Source organism: Eufriesea mexicana, unplaced genomic scaffold (assembly GCF_001483705.2).
Source record: "Eufriesea mexicana isolate 0111107269 unplaced genomic scaffold, ASM148370v2 scaffold325, whole genome shotgun sequence".
Lineage (NCBI taxonomy): Eukaryota > Metazoa > Arthropoda > Insecta > Hymenoptera > Apidae > Eufriesea > Eufriesea mexicana.
Genome location: NW_016908500.1, coordinates 430,080 through 455,826, shown reverse-complemented (window position 1 = coordinate 455,826; position 25,747 = coordinate 430,080). Strand labels below are relative to the sequence as shown.

Here is a 25,747-nt window from a genome sequence, read left to right as displayed (position 1 = left end):
ATTTCGCATGCGTTTGTATAATATATAATGTAATTTTGAAATAATAATCATAGATATAAAAAGATGAGCTTTTCATATATATATATATATAATTTTTATTTTATATGTATATATTATATACATATATTTATACTATTTTAACATATGTGCTATATTATGATGACTGATGTTTTTATTGTATTTTTATTTAAAATTTTATTTCAGAAAATAATAGCATTTAATATACAACGTATACATATATTTTAACATTAATCGCTATAGAATATTTTTATTTGAAATTTTATTTCTGGCAAATATTTTTGATATAACATTTAATAAAATATATATTTTTGTATCAATGTTATTTTTTCATTTAGAATATTATAAATTCTCATTCCTTATTTATTTATCGATATAGTAAGTATCTACAGTGACAAAACATGTACAAATATGATACACAGTACATGCAGAGTGACTTAAAATATATGGTACATATATATATATAAGTATAGTAGGGTGTAGGGCCCTAAAATTAAAAAAAATCTCGTTTTACACTTATATTTATTTTTGTTTTTCTGTAATTCTTATTACAGATTGTATTCGTTCTTCAACACAAAATTATGGTCAGATTTTATGTACAATAGTGCACCATCTTATGTTAGTCGATTGGTAAAACAATGTTTAAATCAAATATTCGTCGAGAAACGAGTTGATCGTGGAGAGCTAATCAACTATTCAGCTTATTCGCTAGACTTACATAACTCATTTAACCTAACCTACAAGTCTGACTCGTAATACGTGATTTGGACCAAAACACATTTCTGCGTGTCAGACTCGCAGTACATGATTTGAATGAAAATACACTATTGCAAGTCTAACATATAGCACATAATCTAACTTAAGAACTTGCGGAACCTTCCCCAACTTTTCTAACGTGGTGGTAGAAGAAAAAGAACTAGGAGTGGGGGAAAAACCTCTTATACTCCGCATCCTGCATCTATTAACGCGGTTAATGCAACATTCCTCACTCTTCATTTTTCATCTATTTTTTGTAAATTTCTGCACGCGTGGCAACCCTGCTCAAGTCTATGTTTTAAATCAAATCTGGGGATCATCTCCATCGTGGCTGCAATACTTCCACCACTAGTCTTCCAGTTCCCCTAACATTAAGTTATTGGTTTTCTTATTTTTAGTTAACGCATTAGGCATAAATATGTAAGAAACTGTGTGATATAGTACTATTTATATCTTTTCTTTGACCTAATGTATATAGATAAGTGTTACATTATTACACATACGTAGAATCAAGTGGATATAGTGGGGGATTTTCCAGTAAACCAATTCCCTAGGCAAGTTTTAAACTATAGTTTGTATTTATGTGCATCAAGTGGAAACATGTATCGTGTGAAAACTTACATGTAGCGTAAAATAAATGTCACAGTTCCACAGAATTTTCAAAATAAGTGGAGACTGAATGAGTTAAATTCACCGTATTTGTATTTGTAGGAGCATCTATAATTTTTTGTTTATAATACATTAGTAGATAATATTGAGATACTTCAACAGTGTATTAAAATGAATAATCTAAACAGTACTTACCAATTTTTAATTTATAAGGAGATGTATAAGATCTCTAAAGTTCGAACTGATAATTTCAATTATCATTTGATAACGGCATGTACGTCTGTTAATTAGGATAACAGAATTAATAACGATTACACTTTAAACAATATGTTTTAGCACTGATTTATAAAAATGTATTGATAATGATAACAACTTTTATTACAACTTTTACTGTCATCATACACATTGTTTTTTATAAGACAATTTTGAATAGAACTATAGCTTTATGGCCGTGAAAACATTACTATATTTGAGAAAAAAAAAACTAGCAGAAATAATAAAAGTTCCAGTTTCATAGCTTTGGTCTTTCTGATTTTCCGAATACGATAACAAACAGCATGTTACATAACCTGTTGTTGCCAGCTTGAGGGAAGTATTTTCATATAGAATTGATGACTCAGGTCAGGAAAATTCTAAATGACTAATTTAGCTTAAATTTATTTAAATTTATTAGCTTAGCTTGAATTCATTAAAAGACTTTTTACAACTGGTACAAAAGAAAACAAATGTAGGTTAACTGCTCCAAACACGTCTTAAATTATATGTATTCAATTTTTTGAAAGATTAGACTAGCTCGAAGAATCTCAGAGAAAATAGATCAATCGGATAACACGATATACAAATTTCAGCAAGTATAATTCTATATATATTTATAAATAAATGTTTATTCGCAGAAAAGGATTGTTCATTTAATATCCAAGCATTCAAATACATATAGTTCATTTATTATTAATTATATTATTTTTCATTGCTTTCTCGACTAAATTCCGATCTAAATCTTTAAACCGATTCCAAACACGAACTCACATGTATAATTCACATTTATTTATGTATATCACATTTGCGCGTTAACTCACTATCTGATGTGATAGTGACTATTAAAAAACAAATTGTAAACTATTTTTCATCTAAAAGCAATATTATGTCAATATTGTATTTATACACTGTATATAGAATATCATTAAATTATTGGGTAACATATTCAAACTTTGGACAAACTTTGTGTAATACCAATCGTAATAACATTACTAAATTTTTATTAATTACTGTATTTCTAAAACAAAATACTATAAACTTCATACCATTTTCTTATTAAAATTTGAAATATAATTTTTCATTTTAGAAAATAAAATATCTCATAAGTAACTTATTCAATTAAAATTTTTTATTTTTTAAGTCTAGATACCTATATTATATAGAGAACCTAAATTTCTAAAAAAATGAATACTTCCTTCAATATAATATAATCAATTAAAGTAAAATCAAAATACATTTTTGATCTTGGAAAATTTCTATTTCGTTATTTTTTAACTATTTCAACTCGATTTATCTTCCTACATATTTAATAAATCTTGTTATTTATCTTTTTTCTTTTATTAATTTTATATTGACAATGGTTCTATGATCCAAACTATAATTTAAAATTCTATGAATCACCGGAATGAAGATTAGATTGTTTTTTAATAAACAAAACAATTTAAGAATAAACATATTAATAAAAATAGTACAGAAATCTATTATATCGACGTTTCTGTTCATTCTCTTTTATAAAAAACATTAATATTTTGTACTTTATATTGTTTATTTTGATATTTTACGATTATATGTATACATATATAAATTATAAATGTATAACTCTATTTTTTATATAACATTTTAAACTTTTTAGTTAAACACGCAATTACGAATAATGTATAAAATTCATAATTTATTATATTTACTTTTTTAATGTAGTGATGAAGTATATTTTTAAAACTTAATTATTAAACAATTTAAATTAAGTAGTGTTAAGAAGAAATTCATACAAGAATACAAATACTTTTTTTTATTTATTAAATGAATCAATTATGTAATAAAATTTATTTTTTTTATTTATTAAGTTAGATAACAATATAATAAATAATATAAAATGTTGCAACGTCATTACTAATTAACACAAGTGTATTAATTTTCAATTTATTGTTTTTGTTAAAATATTGTTATTAATCATTTCGAAATAGATATTCTTTGCATTAATGTACACATTTCTTATGGATATAACTATTCATATACATGTATCAACCAAGAGAAAAATGATAATAACTTATATATTAATGCATAAAAATAACTGGTATGAAATAAGAAGAAAATGCATGGTATTCTGAAGCAAGTAAAACCTGTTCTAATTATATAATTAGTGATATACAATGTATTTACATTAATGTTAAGGTATTTTTTTTTAATAAGAAATGTTTATTTTTGTTTAAAAATTTCCATTTATCATTTGAAATATTCATTGAATTTTATGTTATAATTCAAAAATAGTATGTCTCTTCAAGTTTCATTTCTTATATAAAAAAATATAAAACCAATTTTTCACATATTTCCTGTTGTAATTAACTGATGCGAAAATTATAGTTTTTCTGCATTTGTTGAATTTCTACAAAATAAGTAGAAATTATATTAAAAAATTGAAAATTTATACATATTATAAAAAGTTCTGACTTTTTGGAACTTCTGTTGTGCATAATATATTTTCATCTTTTCCTTTGATAAAATATTATAACCATTAATGTGTTTCATAACATATGTATTTTATTGCTTCTTAAGTTTTAGGATAAGAAATAAAATTAGACAATTAAGTCAAAAATATTTTATTTTAAATTTTTCTGAAATAAGAGTCTTGATTTATTTCAAATAATATATGAATTAAATATCACTGAACTTGCTTCATATTAATACTTGAGGTTTGTATTTTGTTATGTCTAAACAATCTAAAACCTATATGTTATTTTGTAAAAAAATGTAAGTACAAGTACATAATTATACAAATAGTACAGTCATACACGATAATAAGAATAATTTACGTAGCAAATTACAGATGGACAAAAAAATTAGATTTATAGTGATACATTTATGTATATAATAATATAATTCTATGAACATATATTGAAGTAATAGGATGCTAAAGGTTAAAATAAAAACATGCATATGTAAATTTTATATTTGCTGTGTGATTTTATAAATTACTTGGACAAATTCTGTAATTATGAAGTTCCATCTGTATTTACTACAGTGACAAAAATTAGACAAATAAACCAAACATCATAACAGCAGTAATTAAATTTACGGATTTATTACAGTCTTATTATAGAATAACACTTACAAGTGAAATTTGTAAAAGAATTAAAATACTTATCATTACACGCGTTTTACTGTTGTATTTATCTTATATTAAAAATATCTAAATTATATATATAAAGTGAGAATAAAATATTAGGATATATGACCAGAATAAAATATTCACATATTGATATAATGTGCATTACTATATTTTATAATGTACCTTTAAATAAATTTGAAATATTGTTTGTGTTATTCTACAATAAGTAATTTGCTTATTATTAATAAGACTGTAAAAGTCTTGCTGTGTATCACATTTTGTACGATAGATAGATTCAACAATTGCAAGTCTCTTGAGTTATTTTATATTTATAACAATAATATGTTTACTGCTCAACTCTTGGAGTTGATATTTAAAACATATGCATAAAGGCATATAAGTGGAAGAGTACAGGAAATATAGTTTAACTGTCATAAAGCATTATATTGCTTTCTTAATGTACATTTCAAGTTGTATCATTATGATATGACCAATGAAATATAAATCATAACACGCATGTAATGATTTAAAATATTACTTTTCCTACATATGTCAAAAATGTATATTTTGAATTTATTCTAAGGTATCGCAATACTTTTGATATCAAAATTTCTATCAAAAAAGTTCATATAAATGTAGTTATAATTTGTTTTATTCAATTAAAAATAACACTTACATCTTCATAGATACTATGAAGTATGCTATTTCATATAATCGAAAAATCTAATAATCTAAATTATTTGTAAATATATTGGCTACTAGCTCAATCTACTGGTAACATATGGTGATAATTTACTTTCAATATGTATTTTACATGCTGTTCCTAAACACAAAGTAAAAACATATAAGTCTAATAATAAAAACTAATTATTTGACAAAATCTTACTTAATATCATGTAAAATACAGGAAGATAACCGCATATGATCTTGTTTTTTAATTATATAGTAGAGAATCTAGTAAAAAAAGTAGAATAAAATGTTATTGCAATTTACTGGATATTTCAATTCTGAAAAACTATATTATTTAAATAATTGAATCATAATACTATTATAATTATACATGTAAACTCTAAATATGTGCAGAAATACAACCTTTTATACTTGTTAAAATATAATAATCATTTGCATCCATAATTCAAATATTAAATAACAAGTAGAAAAAAGTCATTTTAGGGTTATACCACATCCATTAATTATCTTAAAAAATTCGTGTCATTTTCGAACTATATAGTGTAAAAAATATATTCTAATAAAAATCACTCTTCTGTTGCTATAAGTCACTTTATATGGTATATTCCATGCCTTAATAATATTAACTCAATTTACATGATATACAACTTATTTCTCACTTTGCACACACTTATTGACAATATTCTTATTTACAATTGATTGATTCCTTTATACAGAAATTTTTAAAATACTAATATACTTAGGTTTACAAAAGGTGACTTTGGGATTATTAATGATGCTTATTTATTAAATGAGTGACTGATGTAAATTATTTACAAATACTTTAACACAACAAATGATTTATAATCACATGTAATCAACTATCTACTATAACGCTTAACAATAAATAATTAGATACAATCATACATAAAGTATTTAGAAATATTGATATTGTCTCCTAAAAAAATGTTATCTTTTCATTTTTATGTTAGGTCACACGCCAAATAAAACAGATATTTCTTCTACATGAGTGCAATTTTTTATACAATTAAACTTTTAATAGATCTTATCTTCATATGCTGATAATAAAATAGGAGGTAAGATGAACAGCTATGCACTCTTCATATAAATATGCAATCGGGAGAACACACGTATATTCTATTCCTAAACAAAAAAAAAAAGTAGATACGTTTATCATCTTTCAACAGAAATTACATTTAACTAAATTTATAAATTTTTTGACTGTATCATATTTAAATTTTACTAAAAAGAAAGAAGTTAACTTTATTCTTTATCTAATCCTTTTTAATAACTTCAAATGTATTTATCACTACATTTCTTAGAATTTATTTTCCTTAGTAATTATTTTCGATTCCTGTTATAAGTTCCTGTTATATATTCTATAACTAGTTTTAAAAACGACAGTGCTACATAATGTGTGCGTATATACCCGCGCTTCCACTGTGTATAGCGCTATAATAATGTTTATTTGTTTATAGAAAGGAAATAAATAGCTTAAAATAACATCTTAAAACGAAATAAAAAATTTATAATATAATGAAATATTGTCAGCACATCAAACATCATACAATTCGCAATGTCAGTGTAATCATAGTCTGCTTTCATAATAAAAATGAAATTTAAAAAACATCATTATATATATTTTTATTTTTATATGTACATATACGAATATATGAAATATGTATATAATTAATCATAAAATTCAATTAAAAAAATTAAATATTGCCTGCAAAGTATTCATATTATTTTATAAAAACATATTATGCAATATTTATTTTAAAATTTCTATTTAAAAAGTACTATATTTAAAATGATAATAAACTGTGAACCAGGATATTATATAAACATAAAATCATAGAAAGAAGACTGATTTCAACTGTACATTCGGTTTAAAATTTGTTTTTTGAAAGTATATTTAATACAGTAGACTTAGAAATATTCATTTTTTAAATTAATAATACAAATAATTGATGAAATATGAATATTCATATATATTTGAAAACTTAAAAAAAAGTATTAAATTTATAAAAATACATTTTTTAGTTTTAACATATTTAGAATAACTTTATTTTTTAAATTACTGGATTTTCAATTAAAAATGGCTATAAAATTAATTATTTAGCTATATGAATAATAAAGGAATTCTTTACAAATACATTCAAAAATTTTAAACTCATAAAAGTATTAAGAAAAAATATTGTTCTTTCAATTTACTGCAGTGTATTTAAATTATTTCAGTACTATGAGAATACAAATTACTAAATAGCACTATTATAAAAGAATATAAACTATAAATAAACATGTTGAATATTTTTTTGAACATATCTTATTATATTATAAAATATTAAATGCTACATTTGATGAAGAATTAATATTTATTTTGTACTATCAAATTTTTAATGTGAAGTACGTTTAATATTTCCATGCATACAAGAATTACTCAAATAATGTAAAATAATGTTTTAAAATTATACAATTCATTATTATTTACCATCCTCTGTGTCATATAATATAAATATAATGTTATTAAAAAATTAATTAATTATTTAAATGTCAAATATTAACTTACATATTCATATTTTCAAAGACGATAAAAAGATAAATAGAAATTTTTAAGAAGTTGATTATGATTTATATTATATAGAAATAGTAAATTATGTTATTTTCTTGCTACACTTTTTGCCTGTGCTATGATAAAGAAGTTTCTGCTTAAATTTGTTATACTGTAAATGTAAACTACATATATTGATTTAATTCAAGATTTTTTATGTTTCTATTCATTAAAGAAAAGAATTAACAATAGTTTATAATATTTAAGATATTTGATACAATTAATTTGTCAGAAACCAAAAATACAAGCACATTGCAAACTTAAGCAGTTGAAATGTTACAATATCAAAGTTATGTGTATTATGTTTTTAAAAGAATTTGAATATGCGAATTATGTACACATTGTAAAGTATAGCTTTTATACTATAAAATATGTTCTATATTTGTAACAGTCAAATTGACTTTATGGTTTACCTTGCGACCCTGTCTTTTAGATGCCTTTCGTGAAACTTTTGACTCCCTGGTATCTTGCACTTGTTTATTAAGACCTAGTCTAAAACGCACAGGCACCTTTGAATCGAGAGCACTTTCATCTGTAAACACAATTTATATATATTTATACAATAAATTTATAAAATGAAAACATTTGTTATATTTTTATATAATTTCTTGCCATGTAAGATACTGTTTGTTAAAAAATTATATATTCAACTATTACTATATGTAAATTAGTCTTTTCCATTATGAAAAATTATATTTAAACATTGTATATCAATAATATAAATATTATATGATACTGCTTACTCAGAGAACTTCTAATTCTGAAGATCCTAATTTCTATGAAACTTTATTTGAATATAAGGTATGATGAAATATGCAGAACATAATTATTTCTTGAAGAAATAATTTTAAAATGATTAATCAGTCATTAATGTTTTCCTTCCCTAAGTATGATCAAAAATATTTTTTTAATCCGTATTTTAAACATATGTTTTTATGATATTTTTATTCTATATCATAACTACATTGATAAGCTTTTATGTATATAGGTAGTAATCCATATAATAAAAAATAATCAAATATCTTAAAAACTATAATCAATTTTAATTGTTCTGATCTCGAAATTCATAATTTTCAAAGTTTTAAAATGTGTGTTACAACTTGGTTCTATTAAGAAAAATGACTAAATTTCGTAACTTAAGTTAAAAGCAAGTCATTTTTATTAAAAATATGTTCTTTAAATCACTGGTTCAAAATTAAAAATTCACAACTTTTGAAATACAAAATTTTTCTAAAAAAATAAGAAAAAGTAGATTTTATTCTTAACTATAATATTAAATTACAATAATTTTTAATGGTTTATACGATGCTTTTCAATAAAGAATAAAACTAACATAATTGCTACATGATTTTTGTTCGAAGTTAAAAAACAATTTTTTCTCATTACTTTTAAATAATATAGTTAATAATTATTATTCTATGAACAATATTATATTGTATTATATGTAATAAACGAAAAATTGGTAAAATAAATGGATTTATCAAAGAGAATTCGTTGAATTATTTTAATCGTCTAAATCTCTATACCTTAAAATTTTTTGTTATAAAGAAACGCAAAAGAAGCAATAATATTTAAATAGTCAATTACAAAAAATTACATGAAGATAACAATAAGAGATGCATGAATCAAAATAAGTTTCGAAATATCGTCTACTGTTAAAAATGATTTTATTTTTTTAATGAATATTTACATGCCGATAATAAATAATATAAATATTTAATAAATTAAATTTTATAACTCTATTTTCTGTCTCACTTTTTTTCCAATTCTTTTGATTGAATTAGACAATATTATTTTAGAATTGAAATACTTATAGGGTTTAAAGATAATAGTTAAGAGAAACATTTATATACGTTTAAAGTAGGATAAGTAAGATATCAATATATACAAGATGAGTCAGTAGATTCACTATTAGACATATCTTACTGACAGTTAAAAGTTGACTTGTACTACTCATTGAAACAAGGAATTCTATGCAAATAAATATTCAGTTATATCTATTCAGAAATATCCATTTAAAAATAAAGGTTTAGTACCACATATTCAATTTATATCTTTAGTTCAACATTTTTTCATCTATTCGTTAGATAGAGGTCAGTATTTATTCTGCATAATATTATTGCTACACGAAAATAGTACGAAAATAATTAAATGTTGAAAACAAAAGGAAGTATTAAACTGTTTAAAGTACAAATCAAATTTTTTAAATATTTTAGTCATAAGTCAGTTATTGCCTGAAGATAGTGTATAGTATATTTCTGTATAAGACTATATAATCATTCTTGTCAATTCCATACTGTATATTCAGTGAATAAATCCATTACACTATCGTTATACTGCACCTATGGATATATATGCTTGTATAGTTACTATTGCATAGTATGTATGTATGTCTGTCCTAAAGGGAAATATAAATTAATTCTACATACAAAGATAGTATAAATCAATCATATTAGGTTTGCTCTTTTTACACCCAGAGCAGTATTTATACTTTTGTAGGCCCCACATGCATCATTACGAAGTTTCAAAAGAATAAATCTATTTTAGTTGAACAAATTTATAAATATACAGTGTAATACATTAAACTTGCATACCCTGTATAATTTCTAAAATATATATATGAAAATTTTTTTATATGAGGGTTGCTTGGTTTAGAGTGACATTTTATGTAATCCATATATTTTTTTTATCACTGCAATTTTGTATAGCTCTCAACTTAATAAATAATAAATAATTTTACTTTTTTTCTTTAACAATTTATTTTACATAATATCAATTCTACACAAGAATGTTTTATGCAACAAAAAGCAATACAATGATATAATTATTTTTTATGAATAAATTAGTTCTTTATGGTATATCAGAATGAGTTTATATTTTCTGATCTTTTTCAATGGAATTTCTATTTTTAATGTTAAAATGCAATAAAAGATAGTATTTTTTTAAGAGTCTTCTATTTAAAATGTAATAACCAATGAGATATAACATTGCCACAAACTTTCTATCAACTGTAGTTACAGTTCATGTTCAGAATAATGTCCATTATTTGTTGCATATTTGTTATTACCATTTATTAATTAGAAAATATCTGCCTACCTTATCATTTTATAATTTCATTGTAATTTTTCTTTTTAATAATCAAATTTATTCATGTGATTAATGCACCTAATACTATTATTGTAGTAACTATAATTTCTAATTGTGGAATTATGAAAGTAATGAAATCATAAACAAAGTTATTACTGATATCACACTAAATATCAAAACTGACAAATACTAATAGTTTCTTATAGAACATTTTGTTAAAAATATGTACGTTTTTATATAATATAAATAAATTATATAAAAAAAAAATGTAGTAATGTATATCTCCCACAATATCGTGAAATTTATACAAGAACATTTCTCCATAGAAGTATTCCATGGAATACTTCAGATGTTATTTAGGATGATCAGGTTATTTATTTTGTTTACATAAAATGTTTTCTAAAAAATTACAAATTATATTTTGGATTTCCTAAGATATATATCAAGATTTAAAAATGTGCAAAAGCAATATTGTTGTAGTATATCTTTTTAGTAATTCTTTCGAAATTATTGTATATAGCATGAAGTATTGTATATATATAATATAAAATATGTATGCAATATAAAGAAAATATTATTTGCATATTTCATCATTACTATTTTATTAAAATTAGAATCTTTAGCACATGAGATTTCTGTTGTTAACAAAATAGCTAATTAAGATAAAATATGAATTTCATATTTCCCTTAAATAAATTGTATAAAATATACACAATATATTAAACAAAAATTTACGAAATGAAATTAATATTTCAAGTAGTTTATTATGTATATCGATTCTATTATGAACTAAAAATTTATTAAAAATTTTTAGGACAAATAAATATTTGATAAATTCCATGATATTTCTAACATATTTTATATACATTTTAATTTACAGAATATATGAAATATATATAGAATATCTTTTTCTTAATGAGACAAGTACAAAGCTTATAATATATTTTGTATCTAACTTTTTAATTATGATACGTAAAAAATATATTTGTAATATAAGGATCTTGTCTACAAATGAAAAATTTCTAAGATAAAAATATATATGAAGATTTAACAAAAACTGGTATAAAATATAGAACTATTATATTATTATAATAATAGAATAAAAGCATACCAACCTTCAGAATCGTGTATGTCGGATATTGCCCTGTGAAGAACGGTAACTCGTCTAACTTCTTTTTGATTAGCTAAAAAAATAAGACAAAAAATAAAAAATGCAAAATATTATTTTATCAAATTAAAAAGTGTTCAAATTAATTTATAAGAAGAGGTCACAAATATGTCAGTATTTATAAGTTTTAAAACCGAAGTTTTTTTTTTTTTTTTTTAATAATAATTAGATTTACCAAAATGTGATTTTATGAATGTAATTTTATTTTCAACTACATTATCAATAATGTTTATGTGTTTGTGTTATCAAACATTGATGGTGATATATGATTTAAATAACATGATGAGTTTTGTAATATTACAATAATGCTCCATTAATTATCAATAGGAAAAATCACATTAATATTAATAATGCCTATTCAGCTTCTTAATAATAATTTAAGTGAGATAATTAAGAATAAAAAGGAAGAAAATAAAAAAGTGAAAAAAAAAAAGAAAAAGCAGAATGAAATTTTAATTTTTTCCAATAAAAGGCATTGTAACAAATTAAACAAACAATATAAATAATCATAAAATTTAGGACAATATTAAAGTAAAAACAGATTCTGTTAAACAGATGCTAAAATCTCTATAAGAAAAAAATTTTATTAAAAAAAATATTCTTTAAGAATAATTCTGTAGTCAAAGAGTAACCTTGCTCTTATTCAGTTGTTTATTTTATCTACTGATTTAAATTTGTTACAGACACACTGGTTTTTACTTGGCAAACTTCTGTACTAACAAAGAGTTATCATATTAAATATATAGTGAGTTATAACAAAATATCATTGTTTACCATAAAAAGATCATTAATAATATTACAAATATAGCAAGTAATATAATTAGCTGATGCTTAAAGTTTGTAAGTTTTCACAAATTTCAATAAAACAATTTACGACAAACGCGATTGATCAACTGTAATTTTTCAGCTGTTTAAGTTTTCCATATAAGTTCACACACAAGGTGACATTAATTCCCAAGTAAATTACATGTAATCAACTGACACATCGTAAAGGCAACTTTAAGAGATGTATTGATATTTTTGTTAGATTTTTTAATAAGAAGTAAGTTTATACTCCTCAAAAGTTATAAAAAGAAAATGAATATTTCTTAAATAAAAGGAAAAGAGAAAGTTATTAAAATTAATAATATAATATAATAATATATAAATATTATATTAATACAAATTAATTTTCTTTTCAAATTATATTCATGACAAAGTATGTTAATTATATAATATAATTAAAGCTTTAATTAAATTACTGGGTAAACTATACCAAATGTTATAATTTGTAAAGTGTAAATGTGTATTGTTATAACCATCAAATTTTTTTTCTACAAAAAAATTATATATTAATAAAATATATTATTTAGTAAGCAATAATTTGAATAGTTCTTATACAACAAAATTCTAAAAATTGTTGGACTTTTATATACAATTGTTTCTCTAATTTATGTAGATTATTATAATAAAATATACACATAATATTAGTATTTTTACTTTGTATGACATTCTTCTACACAAATAATGTTATGTAATATTAACTAAACTATTTTCCTACATATACAGATGCTACAGCTTGTGTAACATCTGCAAAATGCACTTTTGTCAATAAATTTTAACAATATTTTTATAATGCACATTAGCTTAGTATAAAATTTGTTTAAAATTAACAAGTACATAATTGTAACTTCTTCTTATTAACTTTCGAACAACAAATCATAAATATCTAGACTGGATCACTTGATCTGTATGCAAAACATTATATAAACATGCAAATACATACATAAATTTCAAAATTTTATTCAGGGCTAATTCTTTCGTAATAAGTAAAATATATATAAGTATTACTTTGTTGTTGTTGTTGCTATTATTATTACTATTGTTATTACTGTCATCACCATTATATTTTATTATGTTTATGTAAAAGTAACAAGAAATCATTTTTATAATATTCATTTAAAATAATTTACAAAAAATAATACAAAATTTATATTTTTATATAAATGATTTGGTTCATATTTACATACAACATCATCTTTCAAATATTATAATATGCATATTAAACTTGAATTTCTTTCAGATGATTGCAACATTAACACTGAATAGAAGAATTGTACGTTGTTATTATAAATGGAACTAAAGTGACCCAGCTTTTATCATACAAGACTTAATAAAATTTTTTAATTTTCATATGTTACTTACTTTTTTCATCCACCTTTATCAAATGTCTTTGATTTACTTTCGCATTACTCTTGACAACTCTGAAAAAAGATAATTTTTATATCTCAAAAATATGAAAATATGAAATATATAAATTAAAATATTGAAAATTTTCTCTTTAACATAGATTAAACAAAGAATGTAGATAGTTACTTCATATATATTTATAACTATGTAAACATACTTATGCAGATACTTTATCAGAATGATATTCATACATTCTAAATTATTTGTATAAAAGAAAAAGGATTGAAATTGATGTTGAATGAAATTGAAATTTGATGTTGCTGAAATTGGATGTGTTAAAAATATTAATTTTTTCAAAGAATTTTATATTTTGAGAAATTCATTTCTAAGTATAACAAGTTTTAAATTATTATAATGTAATACATTATATTATTTAACTTTAGTAAAAATATGTTACATTAATGCAAGTTTATTACATATAAAATATACATATACTTTTCGTAATCAGAGAGTTAAAAAGATATAAGTGATTTTAAACTTTTGGCAAAAAATATTGTATACTATATGATTCTTTCATTTAAAAAAAATAAGAAAATTGTATGTTTTAGTGATAGAAAGTATACATAATACAGTATATTAATACTTACTCATTAACAACTCCCTTAAAAGCAGACTGCACTAATCTTGCAGATTGAATTGGCACTGTCCTATTTAATCTTTCTGCTCGTCTTCTACTTAATTCAGTTCGTAAATCACTTTCCTTATCAACTACTAAATCTTCAAAAATGGCGTCCATATCCTCACTTGATCCATCTGAAATAACATCCTTGCGTTTTTTACACTTTTTATCTTTTCCAATGCGTTCAGAAAGGGGAAGTTCATTTTTTAATTTTCCCACTTGATACAATTCTTTATCACGTTTTTTCTTTTTCTTTGATGACCTTTCTTTTTCAGGGTTTTGCGTTTCTAAGTCCATACATGAATTAACAGAACTCGTAATAGCAGTAGGAGAAGTATTTTCCATACTCTGTTCAAAGTCTTCAAATTCGTAATGAGTATCTAAACACAAGTCTGTTTCTTGAATATCATAATCTTCTGTAATTTTATTAACTTTTCTTACATTTCCCGATTGTATATCTCCTCCTTCCAGTGACTCTACCTTTTTATTTGTATTTTCCTTTTTATTTAGCTTAATCTTTTTGTTTGCATTTATTGGATCTATAGGCCTTGTAGATTCAAATTTTCTTCGCCTGGCTTCTAATACAGGATCATTAATTACATCAACAGTTTCTTTTTCTACTGTAGTAGCTTCTTCCAAATTTTCTTCCTTCTGTTTCGTTTTCACACGATTTATTTCTGGAGATATTCTACTTTTAATTATTGGTGATGATTCTTTTGTATATGATGGACTTCCTGTTCCATCTGGACTGATAGATCGTGGTCCATGTTTTCGAGATAATTCTTTAGGTGACCATCTCGGAGATCTTTTTCGCCTAGGAGATAAACGAGGTGAATTTCTTGGTGACGACCATGGCGATCGACGTGGTGATAATCTTGGTGATCTTGATCGTGGTGACATTCTTCGTGGTGATAGTTTTGGTGATAATAAACGTGATCCTCTCCGAGGAGACAATCCAGGAGATTTTGATTTAGGCGATAACCTACGCGAAGGTGACATTCGTCTTGGAGATAACTTAGGTGATCTTAATCTTAAAGGTGATCTAGACTGAGGAGATAATCTAAGCGGTGAAAATTTTGGAGAACGTGATCGTGCCAATCTTGGAGATTTAGTTATGGATGTTTTAGGTGATCGTAGTGGTCTTGGAGATCTGGAATGCGGCGAAAGTTTTGGAGATCTTCCTCTTGGAGACAATCTCTTAATAGGTGATCTTCTTATTGGAGACTTATTTGGAGATCTACGTGGTGATAATCGAGGTGATCTTGACCGTGACGAAAGCTTAGGTGATCGTGATCGCGGAGAGTAACGGACAGGAGACTTTCTAGGTGATCTATACCTTGTTATTTCTCGTTGAGATTTTTTGGACTGTCTAATAGGTGATCGTCTAGGAGATCTCCTAGGTGATTTCTTTCTTGATCGTGACCTTGGTGATAATGATCTACGTTTCTGTGAAATTCGATTGACCATATGTGGAGATATAGACCGTCTTTCATTTTTTAAGATAATTGTTGCTGGGGCTGGACTATAACTCTCTTTTCGAATATTACTATCTTCTGTTCTGCTTTTTTGATTTATATTCCTGCTTACCTCATCTTTCTTTATTGATTCTTTGCTTTCTTTTCTGCTACCTTTCTTTTCTTTCCTTTCGGACGGCTTATCAACATTCATTTCTCTTTCCATTTCATCCATTAAGCGTTCTAAGCTATCTTCCTCTTCAAGATCAGCCATTATAATGATATCATCATCATCATCATTAACTCCCTCTTGATCTTCTTCAGTTTTTTTCGAGTTTTCTGTAGTTTCAGTCTGATTTTTAACTACTGTAGATGTTTTATCATCTATGCTATCTTTCTCAATAGTTTCTGGGTTTGAAATTACATTTTTCTGTTGTTTATCATCTTCATCTGAACCACATCCATTATCTTTGAAGCGATGAAATTTTGATACTTCTAAAAATATTATTCTTATAAAATATTTGAAGACAAATAGAAAGTACATAAATATTACAATGTTAATTATCTTTATAGTAGAAAATTTCACATACCTGTAGAATAAGATTCAATACTTGGAGCAGTCTTTTCTACCGAACAAGCTAACTCAGTTTGTTGCAGCACATGGCATTCATCTACAGGAACTATTGCTATCAAATTTGGATTACGTGGACTTTGATAATATAAATTCTGTAACCAATAATATATATATATATGTACATGGAATTTAAATGAAACTTATATTTATTGAATGTTGATTAATAAAAAATTTGATTCCTTGCTTTATAATTATGTTTACTGTAATAGTTATTCAAATTAGCTACTTATTCTTCTGATATTATTCTAATATTATTCATGAAAAATATTGAAATATTTACTATAATATTTCTTTAATAGTCTCAACTTTATGAAGAAAAATATTTTATCAAAACTGGAAATGAGATATTATAAATATAACGCATATTTATTACATCTGTATTATAATTTGTAACAAACTTCACTTTATACTATAAGACAAACAAATAATAAAAATATATTTGTAAGAAAACATTTTGGCTATAAATAAATACCATTTTTAAATACAATTTTTAGATTACAAATTCAATGAAATTGTATAGCCTTCTATTATTCAACATATTTATTATTTGCATAAAATAGTTAGAAACGTGGCAGTGATAGGTAGTATAATTAAAAATTAGTAATATAAACAATAAAAGGCTAATTCCATGATTCTATGATAAAATAAATCAAAAGTGATAAAAATTAAACATAAATTAAATAATGCATTTGATGGACTTTTGTTGTTTACAGTAATAGATTTACATAACATAATTTATATAATTTTTACATTAACAGAACAAAAAAAGTTAAAGTATTCATTGTAACCAATAATTTTTTAAGAATTTCATATGCTAGCATACTCTACAAATTTTTAAAATATACAAGAATTGTATATTAAGTTTTATATACAATATATTGTGTATAATTAAATTATTCAATTATTTAAAAATTGGAAATGAAAATTTTTATTATCATAATACCTGCTGTTTTAAATTACATACAATTATTTAGGACAATTTTTAAAAATATATAAAAAACAAATCTTAAATAATTCAGCATATCATTAATTTGTATATAAAACGAATTATGATAAAATATTAATATTTCAAATAACATGTTTCTAAGATTTTAAAAATCATATAGAAAATATTAATTTCATAAAATATACAGAATATATACAATTAATTTTTGATATATTTAGAAAAATCTTTATAGTTTTTATGAGTTACAAAAAATAATTATAGGTTTCATTTCCAATACATTATACAGTTAAACAAATGATTATATACAATAACAAGTCACTTTATATAATACAAATTTCTTTTATTTTTTAGTGTAAGTAATATTTATTACGTATATATAATGTTTACTTTTTTAAATTAATTATTGTCCAATAACAATTATATTTTAAAAGTATTAATTAAAAGTATTAATTTGGTATGAGGAATATAGGTTAAAATTATTTTATATATATTATTAATATATCATATTTAAATATACTATATTTTATTAAATATTTCAAATACATAATAAAATTAATTAAATTTGAAGAAAATTCATTCATCATAAAAAACTATTTTTGCTTTAATAAAAACATTATTATGTTATTGATACAATATAATCTCATACAAAACATTGTTTTTTATGAGTTATCAATGTAATAAAATATAATGCCATTTTAATTTTGTTTACAAATTAAATCTTTCATTATATTACTTTTCTGTATATCATAAACTATTAATTATTGATAGCAGAAGTGAAAACTAAAAATAATGCTGTTCCTAGAACTTGATATTATTTGAATTTCCATTAGGATATTATTTCAAGTAATTTCTATTAAAAATAAATATACCTTTATTTATAATATTTTTATATATCCTTATTCTGTTTATTTAACTTTAAACTATTAAAATAATAAAAAATACTTAAATATCAATTATGATATAAAGAAACACAATATTTTGTTACATAAAGCTTTATATAATACTTGAATACATAAAAAAACCTTGTAGTTAACTTATAATAACAATAAATTTGAAAGTATAATTTCATTCAAGATTTTTCCTTTTCGCAGACCTTTAAAGAGAATTGATAGATGTATGATATTCAAAACTCAATCTACAGGACTATTCTTGTTTTTCAACATACTTTTATAAAATTTATTAAAAAATAATCTGTTTTCTCGTCACAATTTCAGATACACAATAAATTTAATGTAATGTTTATTTTTAATTAATGATTGATAAATATTAATACATAAGGATTAATATGTTTTACATAAGGATTTATAGGCTTAGATACATTTTAAATAAATTTCACAAATAAATATATAAAATAATTTGATGTACAGAAAAATGTATTGATGCATAATACAAATTTTATATTATTTGCAAATTATTTTACCGCTACATAGTCAATAATAAAAACAACTAACAAAATTATTGAAGTTGAAGATTGATTTTTTCTGCCTTCACTTAATAAATATATATCATTCATATATTTTTTTGGCATGGAATATATTTTATATTAACAGATAATATTAATACATTTTTTAGCAAATAATAACTAATATTTTTTTCATATATATTATATCAACAGAAATATATATAGTATTTTAATATGCCAAAATATGTATACAAATATTGTAATTATATTTTTAATTATTCATTAAAGAAATTGGATACAGTTTTCATAAAAGTAAATGATATCTAGAAATTATTTGTTTCTATTCTACTTTTATTTCATTTAAATCAGAAATAAAAACAAGAAATTAAATCATTATTAACAAGATATTTATATTAAAAGAATAGATCATTTATGACATGTAACAAAGGGATATACATGAATTGATTATGATATTAAATAATTGTAAAGTATTATTATAACAATAACTAGAAACTTACGCCATTCTGGTGCTGCTGCATTCGGTTATGAAAATATCCTCTTCTCAAAGGTCGTGGGCCTTTGTATGACGAGTGAGATGTTTGTATTACATCTGATATAGTTTTCTGTGGTGGGGGTTGTTTTTTATTATGTACAGTATCTTTTGTTCTTAATGACTGAAGAGCTGCAAGTCGTAAAGCTTCCAAATCTTCGTCATCTTCATCATCATTCTTTGTATTTTGTTGAGAAGGTATAACCTTCTACAAGAAATAATAGATGTAATTTCAATATATTGAATAACTGTCCAAAATTTGTTAGTAATACATATAATTATATATATTTCACAATTACAAACTACTTTAAACTTTAAAAATATCAAATGTTAAACTGTATTAAAATTGTTTACAAAGATTGTTTTTTAATTTAATACAAGTAACTAGCAGCAATTATAATATATATTTTTTTACAATTTTATAAAACTTTGATAATAAACAAAATATACTTTTAACAATATTTGGTAATTATCTTTGCAAAAAACATTATAAATTATATACTATTAAATTTTAAATGATTTTGAAATAACTTCTACATATAATTTGTCAGTATTATACATATTATCAGCATATACATTAGCATTGTATATCACATTAATAACTAAATAATGAATTATTTTAACTTATTAATTATTATAATGATTTGTACTTACCTTTTGACGATAATCCATTTTCTTCGAGTTGTAATTGTAGAAAAATCTGTAGTTAACACCAGTAACACGAAGATCCAGTAATTGCATTAATAACTTTATATGCTCCGCGATAATATAATTTTATCTTGCGGATAATCACAATTTTCATTCCAACTACATCGCAAAATTAAGCGTTCTTTTTGATCAATCTTTTGATAATTATAAATCCTACAGACAATGTTGCACACTTTGTTACCCCCCACCACATATAAATAAAAATGGCGTGAGCGCTCATAAAATCAAAGGTCTTCGATCTACAGTATAGTATATGATGTACAACCAGTTATAGATTTCATATTCCATATTAAGTCTATTCTCATTAATTATATTTAATGTATTTTCATAAAAAATTATATTTTTTTATAAGTAAATAGCGATACATTTAATATTATTTAAATAAAAAAATTGCATTTATTACATTAAAAATTAGATATTTGATAATATTTAATTCGAACTAGTTATATATTACTTCAGTTTAGGAATATTAATTTCTACTTATGGAAACGAAGTTTTAATCAAGCTACCAATAAAAACTGTGAGAAAAGTTTCAAATGTTAATCATTTTTAATCTATTTTACTAGGATAGTTCAAATATAATTTATAACCTCCTATTACTACAGAAAAATTATTTTTACAATTATCATAATGCGCATGACAGAACTTGTCAAAATAATATATAAAAATAAGTTATAACTTGTACAAATTAAAATATGGAATTAGAATTAAACTTTGACTAAGATTTAAATATATTATGTAATTATTTAGTTATTTATAAACATTCAGTTATAATTTTAGTTATCTTTTTATAATTCATTTAAAAAATAAAAATATATATTACTTTTTTTATTTACTCAATATATATATTTATTATAAACTGTACATCTTCCACTTCTTTTATACAAAAGAATAACAGTATTTTTATTTATATTATTTATTTCATATTTACATTAATCCATACTTGTCACTTATATTTTAAATATTTATTATATTTTTAGTTTTAATCATGTTATACCACAAAATTATATTATTAAATAATAATTAATTATATATTAATTTAATGAAATAAATTTTATAAATATTGTATTATATTAAAGTTTTGAATTTTTAAGTGTCTTTTGCTTTTTGAAAATGCTTTTCTTGATGAATTTTTATTATATAAAATTTACATTTTCCATTACAATATCAGATTTTTAAAATAGTGATTCCACTATGTAATATAGTTTTGATGAAATTATGTAATAAATTGTTTTCATTTATATGTTTGAAATTATAATTTTATAAATATTCATATTTTGTATCCAGCAATGCAGATTGTTGTATTGTAGTCATTTATGTATAACTAGATCAAAATATATTATGGTGTTAATCTTTGGTTATCAAAATAATAGTAAAATGAAAAAGATATTTATTGGTTATCTGTTTCTAATGCTTTATTTCTACATATTTCTATATTATTTTCCTTTAAACTTAACCTTAAATTTATTACTTATCTTTAATCATGAGCTTTGAAATTGATATATTTCTTACTTTATTGTACTATTCGAAGATTTATTGTTTTGTGTATTAAAATAATACAAAATTTAAAACAGATTCATAACATAATATGTATCAGTATGTGCATATATATTCTAAGTTTAATAAAATGTCTCTTCATTTTATTTGTAGTTACAATTAAAGCTTTCTTTCTATTTTAAAGATATAATATTGATGTAATAGTTACTGCTACATTAATTAAAAATAATTTCATTAATATATGGAATGATAGTCCTTAAATCTATATGGAATAAATTTTTTTATTTGTTGTATTAGAGACCAAATATATTAATTCTTCAAATTATATTAGTGCAGTTTCTTATAATAAATTTTATTATATAAAACTAAATTTTATAACAAAATCTTTATTCAATTTAAAAAATAAATTGATCAGTCTTTTACATAATTTTGATAAAATTGTAACCTAATATTATTAATTTTTACATGAATAATTCTTATAAACTAAGCACTTTCAGGCTTAGTTACGTAAATTGTAAATTATATACTAATGTTGGAGACTTAATGAATATGAAGAAACTTTAACCACAATTTGGTTTATGTTACCTAAACAAATGTACATACTCATGACATTAGTTTATTCAACTTTTTACTAAAATAGTGTTTCCGTATTTTCTTTTAATGACTTAAATATGTATATACATTAAATAAATATTAAATTTATAATAAAAAAATAGGTGATATTGTTATAAAAAATAGTAGTAGCAATAATAAAAATATTTGTATGGTCTAAAATAGAATATATGATTACCAGTACTATTAAATATGTGTGATGTATTTAATATAAATTCTTTAGAAGATTGAATGAAAAAAATAGATGGATTAACTCATAAAACTGTTTTTGTTTCTAATGTAAAAATAATTTTAGATTTAATCTTCTTGAAATTTTTGATGAAGGTATGAGTTAATTTGATATCAACTTACATTTTTGTAAAATTACTTTTGTACTAATAAGTGATATGTTTTTTTACAAACATTTTTCATGATTTAAAATCAATTTAAAAAATATAACATGAAATGAAAATTTTGACGAGATTAATTTTCTCCATGTAGTTTAGTAGTCCTTATATACGAGTATATGTAGGTTTTGTTTATATTTCAATGTAAAGTAATAATAAAATTATGCAGTATTTGAACAATTTAGAAGCAAGGGTTAAAACAATTTCAAAAATAATTTTTAATATACAATTTTTAATTACACAATGGTTTTCTCTAAAAATTATAAAGAATCAAAATGATGTCACAGTAGTTATAATGAAAAAAGTTCTTCCCATTCTCGACATCCATTGAGGTTGCAATTTCAGTAGCTTTTCAGATTCAAATATCGATTCTATTTCAATTCGTTTGCCATTAGAGGGATGTTCATTATAGTATTCATTCCTCAAAGATCTTCATTTTTTATGTATTAAGGATATTAAGGAACTTTCATCCTGTTAAAAATTTTTTCTTATTTGAACGCAAAATACATACACCCATATAACGATATGAAAATTCAAGTTTATATTTGACACGGTTTATATAGAGTGAAGGCAACGCCACTAAACGTGAACTAACAATACTCTTGGAAATAAAGATTCTATAGGCATATGTAAAAAAATATAATGTATTCGTAAATTATTATATTAAGCGGCGATTTCAATTGACGCGAAAATGATATTGTTAAAGTCGCCGAAATTCGGAATCATCTAGAATTTACAGCTGTAAGTATCTAACATTAAACAGTAAAATTTAGTTCATTAACTACCATTTACAATTTACGTTTATTAAATTATATTTACTATTTCGAATATTTAAAAGAACTTTAACCTTTTATAAATCATTGTTAGCGATATATAGCAATAGAAGAACTAATTCCAAATTGTCATCGTACTCACTTTTCTATTCCTTTTTATGTTCAAGTCGAGGTTAGAACTTCAAGACTTTTAAAGCTATCCAAATCCACGAAACTTTCGAAATTTTTAAGAGCTGTTAAAACTTTTATAAGCTACGAATCTCCATAATTTTAAAAATTTTTAATTGTTTCGAAGTTTTAAATACCTTGCACTAGTAGTAAGTCAATTTTCTGATTAACTAGTTTACCTATTAAATTTAATAGCTTGATTTCTTCTATGGGAAACTGTAAAAAGTATTGTATATCAGATGACACCAATAATGCCATAAGATGTGAAACAAAACAGATTACATCAAGCTCTGTAATTAATATGGAGGTAATAACAAGTGTACATGCTTCAGCAATTTGACGATTTGACTGCTATTACATTGATGCAAACAAACATTATTTCAACTATTTCTTAGGACAGAAATCTCCCTTCTGTTTTATTTCTTTTTTATTTTCAGTTATTTATTATTAAATGACCTCATATTAGCAATCATTGAAATCAGCTAAACATTCACTGCTTTACTAAGAATAAAATAATATAGCATGCTATTAAAAAAGATGGCAGTGATCTTGAAATCTCTGAATATATAAAAAAAATCATTACTATGATATAATATCCTCTTCCATATTATACAACTTATACAAAATTTCTCTATATCTCTCAAAATAAGAGAAATATTCAAAATGATCAAAGTTGTTCCACAGAGTATAATGCAAAGTTATTTCGTTATGAAATAAAAACGAAAATTTTCATAACATGATTTAACATGAGTGTACAAAAAATGCCTTTTTTATTAAAATATTTCATTCAAGTCATAGAAAATACTTGTGAATTTGTGATAACATATTGAATTTTTTTTACAACTTAATTAAAATTAATTAACAATAGTAGTAACAATAATTATTAGAATAATAATAATGATTGTGCATTCATTGATAACATATCTGGTTGAAGAATTATTAACCAATGTGTAATGAGTAGCTGAATATACAGTACATAAATAATGCAGTAATATAATAAAAATAAGTAATTGCAAAAATAAAGTAACCAAAACAAGTAATTTTGACTTATTTGGTAGTTCGAGTGCTAAATATTCTCTAAGATTCGCAGTTGCATGAAATCATAGAAAAAAAAGACAAGTATTTGGCAACAATGCCATAGTTGCCAGATCATCTCCTTGCCAGTGATTAAATCATGAGAATTATAATCTGGTAGGTATCCGAAACCATCTTCCAGATCATGTTACTTTGTTTCCACTGTAAGCATAAATAGTAACAGATGTAGTTCTTTATGAACTGGTTTGAAACTCGCTCCTCTACATTTACAATCAAACAATCTGGTTTTACCCCATTTATGATCATTTTCGTGGATTTTTCCACGTATCAAGGATGAAGGTTTTTGATCCACAGCTAAGAACTATAACTGGTCTATTGTAGGACAAAGTACTTCTTTCATTGTATTGTTTTGAATAAGAACATGTTCTTACCCA

At 22.9% G+C, this 25,747-nt stretch overlaps 1 protein-coding gene across 2 annotated transcripts; it reads right to left on the bottom strand.

Moving 5' to 3' along the window:
* Positions 1-6,506: 6,506 nt before the first annotated feature.
* Positions 6,507-20,890, bottom strand: LOC108556161 (neurofilament heavy polypeptide). 2 transcript variants are annotated; one of them, XM_017912132.1, is made up of 8 exons: positions 20,789-20,890; positions 20,103-20,342; positions 17,193-17,328; positions 15,117-17,097; positions 14,485-14,543; positions 12,248-12,316; positions 8,459-8,577; positions 6,507-6,577 (listed from the first exon to the last, which is right to left on the bottom strand). In XM_017912132.1, the coding sequence occupies exons 1-8, from the start codon at positions 20,873-20,875 to the stop codon at positions 6,572-6,574; spliced, it is 2,697 nt and encodes an 898-aa protein (XP_017767621.1). In that variant the 5' UTR covers positions 20,876-20,890; the 3' UTR covers positions 6,507-6,571. The 2 variants fall into 2 exon arrangements, with proteins under 2 accessions (XP_017767621.1, XP_017767620.1); XM_017912131.1 differs by lacking the exon at positions 6,507-6,577 and having other exon boundaries at positions 8,408-8,577.
* Between the last annotated feature and the right edge of the window lie 4,857 nt (positions 20,891-25,747).

What these genes read in the sequence shown, in the direction of transcription:
- LOC108556161 (XM_017912131.1), bottom strand. Translation starts at nt 20,875, where the DNA reads ATGCAATTACTGGATCTTCGTGTTACTGGTGTTAACTACAGATTTTTC. An exon ending in TGCAGCAGCACCAGAATGGC is followed by an intron (nt 17,329 to 20,102) that starts GTAAGTTTCTAG and finishes TATTGGTTACAG; the next exon opens with AATTTATATTATCAAAGTCC. An exon ending in TTTAAGGGAGTTGTTAATGA is followed by an intron (nt 14,544 to 15,116) that starts GTAAGTATTAAT and finishes ATCTTTTTTCAG; the next exon opens with AGTTGTCAAGAGTAATGCGA.